Raw genomic sequence first — 8,527 nt, 5'->3', positions numbered from 1 at the left:
TCCTCGAATTACACAACGACAATAAGTTTCCTTCCCAAATACTTATTTCTCCCCCTCCGATCGAACTCGATAGAGAACCAGAATATGAGATCGACGAAATAATCGATTCCCGCTTCTTCCATGGTCACCTCCAATACTGAGCCAAGTGGACAGGATATTCTCCTGAACACGATAAAACTTAGTACTTCGCACACAACTTCGAAAACGCACAAGATGCCATCTCAACCTTCCACCAGCGATACCCAGGCAAGCCCGGCCCAGGTGACGATCACGTTCAACCAAGACAAAGGCGAGGGAAAGACTCCTGCGCCATTGCAGCCACAAGAGGGCTGGGGCGATAGCCCACACCAAACTACACCCACCAGCCCCAAATACTCATTCATGGAGCCAACCAACGAAGAACTCAAGGAAAGGGAAAAACAAGCACAGCATAACGCCATGTCATGGACGGTATGCTACCATGACGGTTGCCAAATACACTTTGGCAACAAAGAAGGCTCGGGATGGTTCCCGAGGGAATGTCGGAAGCGTGGTCCACGCCCGGACCATGTTCTGAAGCATTGGCAACAATGCTTCAGAAATGGGTGCAGGATGCACAGGGCACAGAAAATATCTGCGGGATTCTACCCGCAGAAGGATGGAAGCAGAAACGAGTTGGAAAGAGAAGACGCCAGAAAGGCATGGGCTGCGAGGACGCGGTCCAGGGAAGGAGGGGTCCAAAACTCCTCCGCAGACACGGAACCGGATGTCAGAAGCCTACACAGGCAGATCTGGGGAGTCCGAGAACAACTGGGCCAAGCCGAGGCCACAATTTCGGCAAATGACAAGACAATCGCGGAGCTAAGACAGCTGAACGATAATCAGCGGCACATGATTGAAACGGCGAACCTGACTCTGGAATCGGTGAGGGTCAGATGGAGGACGGCAGACGAAAAGTTCGCTAAGCTGAGAAGGACCATGCGCTCGGCAGGACGGGAACTATTAAAACTGGGAGAAAAGGCTTGATGGGACTGAGGCTTAGGAGGAGGAGAGCTAATATCACGAATATGGCTTAGCGAGGAAAGGGTTTTCACGTGACGCATAGTTGTGAGTCACAGGTACGTTATTGTTTCACACATATGACTCATTAGGGTCATATGATTTGTTATGTGTGGGATTTGTGATGCTTTTGCACATGGCTCAAGTATGAGTCATGGGACGTGCGCCTGACAAGTATGCCTTGCGAGTATGCCTTGCAGGTAAGCCTTGCACATATGATTTATGTTTTGCACATGACCTCATTATGAGGTCATGGGTTTCGCACGTATGACTCAGTCGAGCCATATGACTTGTTTATTGCGTTATGATTAATTTATGAGTTTTGTACATGACCTCGCTATAAGGTCATGGGTTTTGAGCATGTGATCACTTTGGTCACATGATTAGTTTGTTATGATTTGGTTTCGCACATGTGACTACTTTAAGTCACATGATTATGGGCGGGAAGAATACTATATAAGGAGGCCGATGCGGCCGAGGAAGATAGGTTCTTCACACTTTGTTCTAAGTACTTTTCCTACTTATTACTTTAACGAATATAAAACACGTTTACAATCTTTATCTTTATTGCAACCTTATCAGTACGCCAAGAAGTGCGCGTCATGAAGACAAGTTAGAGAACGCTTACGATAGGCGTTTCCGATAGAAGACAAAGGTCTTGTACTATCGGTAACGTAGGCAGAGACCTAGAGCTATCGTAGGACAAAGAAAGAAGGAGACAGAACCGATAAGTATCGTTCCCCGTCGCCAAGAACTAACTATACAGAGAGGGATCGTTACGTATGGACTATAACTGTTGTATACCTAGGTGAAAGTTTATAATATGGCCTGCCAATTGTCTTATTCAGATTCCATAGTATTGTGAACATTTAGAGTGAACATATGATGACTGGGTCAGGATCCTTTGGACTGATGAGTCAACATTCTCTACTACCTACTTTGGATACTATCTCTCGTTCATATGAAAGGCAAATGAAGAGTAGAATGCCAATTGCATTAATGAAACATTTGAATCTAGACATGAATCAGAAATAGTTTGGGGAGCCTTCTGCGAAATAATAAGGTTAAAGCTAGTTTTCATATCTAGTAAAGTTAAGGTAGAATTAGTACTCTATGTTTGGAAAATCATGTATTCTTATCTTGTTCCTTTTTGGCACCCTTGATTTGAAAGATATAGCCGAGTTACTGCTATAGAAGATGGTGCCTCGGGTTATATGGTTTTGCTGACTACTACAGAAACCTTAATAAAGTGGAAATGACCTGGTGGACAGATCAATCACTAGACCTCAATTTGATTGAGGTACTTTGGTTAGATCGGAGAATGAGTTGGCAGAAACTTGGGGCAGGATTGGGGATATGAATATTTTGAAAAGGGCTTTATATGCTGTTTGGCAGGCAATTTCAAATGAACCGATTGAAGGCCTCATTAGAACAATGCCGCAGCGCCTTCAAGTGGTCATAGATGCTGAAGGAGGAACTACCTAATCTTGATTTCTGTAACTTAGTTTGTATATAGACATTTTTTTTTTTATATTCCTCCATTTCTCTGCATTCTCATAATATTATGATATTACTTGTGTCATTACCAATCCTGGAAGAGACCCAACTTTTTGCTGACACCAAAAGCAATTCACTACCTATCACTTGAATTTCCTAACCTGGTTTAGCCTTCATACAAATGCCGCTTCTTATTTGGAAAAGAGACCCAACTTTTGTCAACCCCCCAGTACTCGAGTACACCATATCGTGGGTCCTGGGAAAACTCGGCCCGCCACTATACTTCTTAAGATAATCACTAGTTCTCTTAAGGCCTAATCCTGTGGCAAATGAAATTTTCTGGAGATGGTAGCTGCCATATGGGGGGGGGGTGGTGGGTCGAGTTTTACCTATAATTTACTCGAGTACGGTATCACACGTTAAATTTTGAATGCGATAGACGGTGACTGATTGTGGCAAACCAAATTTTTATGCGCTGTGTGGTGCGTGACAATTGAGATGGTCTAGTTCAAAGGGAGGACCTTTGAAGGATAAGGGCATTCGAGTACTCAAGCACTGCACAGTACAGTACCCTGTACAGTACCACCACCAAAATGTCTTTGAAGGAGTGACAAAGTTTTGCGGTGCTATTGTACCTTATGCCTCAAAGCTTTCTTCCCTAATACAGACAGGTGGAATGCGACCGGTGACGGTTGGTACGGTACTATATCACAGTCAATGTTTGTCGCGCAGGGGAGCTACATATGATATGAAAAAGGTCACGCCTCAGGCCTGTACTGTACATCGCACGGCCACACCTCGGCTCATCCAACCTACTAAAGCCACATGTACTCGTAGTTGTCCATAATATTATGGTCATTAAATTTTGGGGAAACGCATCCTTGACGTAACGTCTCGTCAGCTTCACCAGTCCCTGACCTTGAACCTCCTACGGTAGACCCTTTCAACCTCCTTTTCACAATTATCTTCACGAACTCTGCACCTGATTTTCTCTTACGACAAAGCAGAGCAAAACAGAAAGACAGATACGCTCTTCATTTGATGCTCCAGCAATGGCTTCACCAAAACCGTCTGCCTACCAAGCCGAAAAACTCGACGACGACGATGTCCATCAGCCTCCATCCCTATCACCGACCCCGCCAAGTCCTGGCCTGGTACTTTTACCGAGAGAAATTTTCATAGCGTCCATATATCCTTTAACCCTTATAGCTGGGTCAGCCGTCTCGGTGTTCTCGCCTTCGTCAGCATCGACAAACTTCCACTTCTCCCACAAACGCAACCCCCTCAACGTCTTCTTCGTCAAGTATGGATGGCTGTGGACTACTCTGGTCTTTCTAATACATACCAGCCGCCTTCGGTCTTCGCTAAGAGTAAAAGCGCTATTACGATATGCTTTTGCAACTATTTGGTGGATTTTAGTTACCCAGTGGTTTTTCGGGCCACCGATAATGGATCTACTGTTTTGGTTCACGGGGGGTGAATGTCAGCTGGTTGACACCGACCCCATGCGTACGAAGGAGGAGATGGGCCCTGTTCAGATGGTCTTCAGCAGCGCTGCCTGTAAGGTTGCGGGTGGGAAGTGGAGCGGTGGTCATGATCTTAGTGGTCATGCATTTCTGCTTACTCATGCTAGCTTGTTTTTGTGGAGTGAGTTGAGCTGCTCGGGAGTTGCTGGGTGGGAAAGCGCAGGGGTTTTGGCACTACTGGTAATGTGGTGGTGGATGCTGTTGATGACGGGCATATATTTCCACACATGGCTAGAGAAGGTTAGTTACCCTTTTATTACTGGCATTGGGAATGCCTTTACGTGGTGCTATAGGTGCTAATGTTATCTTGGTGATCAGATAACTGGCTGGATCGCCGCAATGTTATATGCGTGGGCACTGAGGTCGTACCCCACTGTCTGGAGCACTCTTGGAGTTCCGGGTGTCTAATTTTGTTTGCCTGCTGTGGTTAATGGTTTTGCTGTTGATGGTGGTTACGGAAGGGTAGACAAAGCACTTTTCAGTTATTAATGCGCCTTTTATTTGTTTGTTTTTTTCATTGTTTTTTTTCTTCTTCACTGGTGTATCTTTGTGTTTCTAATTATGTAGCCAAGTGCTATGTTTTTCCTCGGGTACCCTGCTCCTATACGGGTCAGGAGGGCCCGGACTGTACATGTAGATATCATAAGAATAAATATGCTAAGTCTCTAGAGTTTCTCTTTCCCGGCGACTAATCGTAGTCTTGTAAGTGCCGGATATCACTGAAGCCGTTTGGCGTCGGCTTCTGCATGGTATCTTACTCCTGTGAGGAGGAAGAATGGAGGAGGCTGCAAGTTCACTTACCACAATTCATTCCTTCTCACCCTCCAAGATATCCTTTAGAGGAATCTCCCCGCTGCCCCTCGGTAAAGGCTTTGGCTGGTTCTCGCCCTCCTTCCAGCCAATCTGTCTCCCAATCAACCCACCATCCTGCCAACGACTCACCCGTGAAGAAGGCCCAACTCACCATATAAATAACTCTAAAAGTAGCTGGCAGCCTCCCCTCCTCGCCACCGTATAACTCCCTATACACCCCCTCCGCAGCCATCAACACATCCCTCCCAATCGGCCCCACCTCTCTAGCTGAAACCGCGTTACCCTCTCCCATGGCATTCAGGTCGGCCATGAGCGCAAACACATCCGGGAACTCCACAACAACATCATCAACATCTATCGTCAGCAGCTTAAGCCCTGCCCTCTGCATCAAGCCACCAACATCGCGAACATCCGCCAGCGGCGAGACCCTCGGGGATACACCGCCCCGCCGCTCTAACTCCGCCAACTGCAGCGACGTCCGCAATTCAAACAGAGTGTCCCCTCCCAGAATCGCGGCAATAAACGGCGCATCAGGCTTTAGTATCCGATTAATACTGGAAAGCGTATATGGAAGGTCGTTTATCCAATGCATCGACAAGCTAGAAATCACCGCGTCGAAGGTATTCTCCGCGAACGGCGGTACCTCCTCGTCCGCTACCACCCGTTCTATCGGCAGATTATCATTGAATTCCAGCTCCGCGTCCCGGTACAGCAACTCACGGCTCATGTCCACGCACGTCAGTTTCTCCAGCCGACTGCTTATCCCCAGCGGGAGCTGCCGCGCGATGTGGCAGGCGCCCGCACCCAGGTCTAGTATGTGCGGGAGTGGTCGCTGGATGTCCTGGACGCGGTCGATCAGGCGAAGGGAGATCTCCGATTTTAGGTAGTCGGTTGCACGACTGTGCGCTGGGTTCTGGGTGGATCGGCTGCGCTGGAGACATTTTGTTCGGCGGTTGAAGACTTGGTAGGCTGGGTTTGGGGATGCGATTGCTGTGTCTAGGGTTCGGAGTGCCCCACTGGGGCGGGGGATGGGGAGGGGTGGCATCGTGTGTCGAGTATCATACTCGTAGAGAAAGTGAAGGGGTGAAGGATGGATCCTGCTCTCCTTTGGGGGGAAGTTACGTAATATGGATTGATGGTGTTGTACCGCACATCTCCTGGTTTGGTTGGTGGGTTGGGTTAGGGTTTGTGTCGGAGTGGGAATTTTGGTAAAGATGCAGGTTGCTGGCTACTCGTGAGTATGATGGTTGGATGCTGACCTGGGCGGATAATATAAATACATTCCCCAAGGATTCCAATAAATTATACTCGTGTCAAGGTTGTGACATGTCGTCACAACCCCCGCTACTCATTTTCTGGCAAACGGGGCACTCATACTGAGTGCCCAACAGTTGAATGTGAGTGGACAGTTCAATGTGAGTTTGTGGCTCAATGGTAACTTGTGGTTTGTGGTCGCGAACCTTCACTTGATACAACATCTAATAAACAGTCATCAACCAAGTACCCTCTGGAAGAAGTGAATACCCGAGATGCTGTAGCTAATGATGTACTAGGTACAAACTAGTGGGTGGAAAGTCTTGGCAACCCTTCCCGACACACTGAGAGGATAAGGATGGAGAACAAGCAGCAAAGAAAGGACAGAGAAAAAAAAAAACTTTAAAAGATATAGATTTTAAAATAGGAAAATAAGCAACCCTGTTACCACTTTGTATGACCTCTGCGTGCCTGTAGAACTTCCGTACTCCATTTGAGAATTGAGGTTATCCATCAATTAAGGACCATCTGTGGAATCTTGTCCCACTACTCCTGAGCTGCATGTATGAGTTTGGGTTCAGTTCAAGGATGATACTGCCTTTGTCAGAACTGTTTCCTAAGTCTTTGCTTAAGGGCATACCAGGAATTCTTGATAGGATTTAGGTTAGAAGAGGATAAGGGTCATGAGAAAATCAGTATTTAACTGTGACTGAGAAATGACTGTATTTTCTGTGCTCAATGGGGCCTGGCGCTATCCTGCATAAAGCATAGTCCCTTAGATAGACCTTCAAGCTTCTTCCAGTATGGAATAAGGTGTGGTTTCAGAATCTTATTATAGTATTGGATAACATTCAAGCCAATATGATTATTTTTCCTTTCATACTTATCTGACTCTTGGTGATGAAGAAAGATAAGTGGGGTATGGCTTCTATAAGTATAAGCAATCCAGTATCTTATACCAAAACCTCCAAACTAAAAGATTGAAATAAGGTAGTAGAGTCAAAGTGCAGTTCCTTGCTGGTATTGTATATATAGTAGTTCACACCTTAAGCTAACCTTAATTCGAACCTCATCACACCAGATAATATTCCTTCAGTTATCTTCCATCTACTTTTTCTTCTTTAAGTACCACCTCTTCCTTCTCTTCATAGCTTTGTTATAAAGCCAAAACTTCTTTCTTACTTGAAATACTTCAAACTTTAACTTCTTTAAAGTTCTCTTAAAAGTACTTTTTCCAGTATTTAAAGTTGCCTCTAGTGCAGGTTTGTAAACTGTAGCTACAGGATTTTTTAGGACTGCTTTTTCTAAATGCTGGAGTCTATAGGCATCTAATTTGCAAAGGTGGTCAGATCTTGGTAGGTCATCGTGGGTACCATACTTCAAAAAATGGCTGATGACATTTTAGATAGTACTTTTCTTCCCTCTTGTCTTCTCTACAATTTGCCTCTAAGACTTCTGTGCTATCAGGAGGAAGATTATATGGGATCTCTCTTCTAGATTTAGGTATTTTTGGAGGTATTATAATACTGGCATGGTGGGTTGTTGTTAGGCAGAGATGATCTGTAGAGATAGAGAATTATCTAGGCCAATTGAGATTCATTTTGAAAATGGAGATTTGTCTAAGAAGGCTCAAAGGGTTACTTGTTTCATTTATGACTACTAAGAGTAAAGTAAGGTAAAGTAGAATAGAATGGTAAGAATAATATTATATTGTTAAGATCACTTCTCCATTGCTTGATAATATCTAAAAGCTTGAAAGGTACTTTGATATTCAGATTTTACATCTGAGTGTTTGCAGACTACATCTATCTCTCATACAAATTATGTATCTCTTTAACTATAACTCACAACATTGAGTATTTTCCTGAAGTATGAATACTAGGAGACCCTGAAAACCATCACACCCTCCTTGGTAATAACTATTTTGCCAATTCGGAACTGTACTGTTTCTAATAGTAGTTATTAGATCTTCAGAGTTCCTAGACTTATGGCCTAGTTCTCAGGTCGAACTGTGTTGGCCGCATTTGTTGTATCTACTAATAAAATGTCATTCACGAGGTATACCTGCAGGAGTACTTATTGATGTAACCTTCCTAGGTCGCCAACTTTAAACTTCCCTAACTCTTGATCCAACAAACAGACCACCTCTGGATAACTTTCTACTAATCAGCAGGAAGCCATTCTACCAGATTGGTAGATAATTCCTAGGTCAGCAACTTCTTATTGTTCTATGTAATAGGGCTTTAGTTATTCTTCGGTATTGGAGATAATTCCAACAACTACAATGTATTCCTATACCTAGCTGTAATGCTCCACGAAGTCTATTGGCTTCTTTAGTAGTATTCCTCTGAGTTCTAAACTTCTCTAATTATTGTAGAGTTGATGAGAATGTGTTGGCT

The 8,527-nt window shown here is 44.7% G+C and overlaps 2 protein-coding genes; one reads left to right on the top strand and one right to left on the bottom strand.

The window, feature by feature from the left end:
• Nucleotides 1–3,378: 3,378 nt before the first annotated feature.
• GSTUM_00003096001 (uncharacterized protein) lies at nucleotides 3,379–4,731 on the top strand. XM_002836662.2 has 2 exons: nucleotides 3,379–4,301; nucleotides 4,380–4,731. Exons 1-2 carry the CDS (start codon nucleotides 3,588–3,590, stop codon nucleotides 4,467–4,469), a joined length of 804 nt encoding a protein of 267 aa, XP_002836708.1. The 5' UTR covers nucleotides 3,379–3,587; the 3' UTR covers nucleotides 4,470–4,731.
• Nucleotides 4,732–4,783: 52 nt separating this feature from the next.
• Nucleotides 4,784–5,919, bottom strand: GSTUM_00003095001 (uncharacterized protein; the record flags this gene model as incomplete). XM_002836661.2 has 2 exons in its annotated part: nucleotides 4,784–4,964; nucleotides 5,026–5,919. 2 exons carry the CDS (start codon nucleotides 5,917–5,919, stop codon nucleotides 4,869–4,871), a joined length of 990 nt encoding a protein of 329 aa, XP_002836707.1. The 3' UTR covers nucleotides 4,784–4,868.
• Between the last annotated feature and the right edge of the window lie 2,608 nt (nucleotides 5,920–8,527).

This window comes from Tuber melanosporum, assembly GCF_000151645.1.
Source record: "Tuber melanosporum whole genome shotgun sequence assembly, scaffold_157, strain Mel28".
In the NCBI taxonomy this organism is placed as follows: domain Eukaryota; kingdom Fungi; phylum Ascomycota; class Pezizomycetes; order Pezizales; family Tuberaceae; genus Tuber; species Tuber melanosporum.
This window is presented reverse-complemented; position numbering and strand designations above follow the sequence as displayed.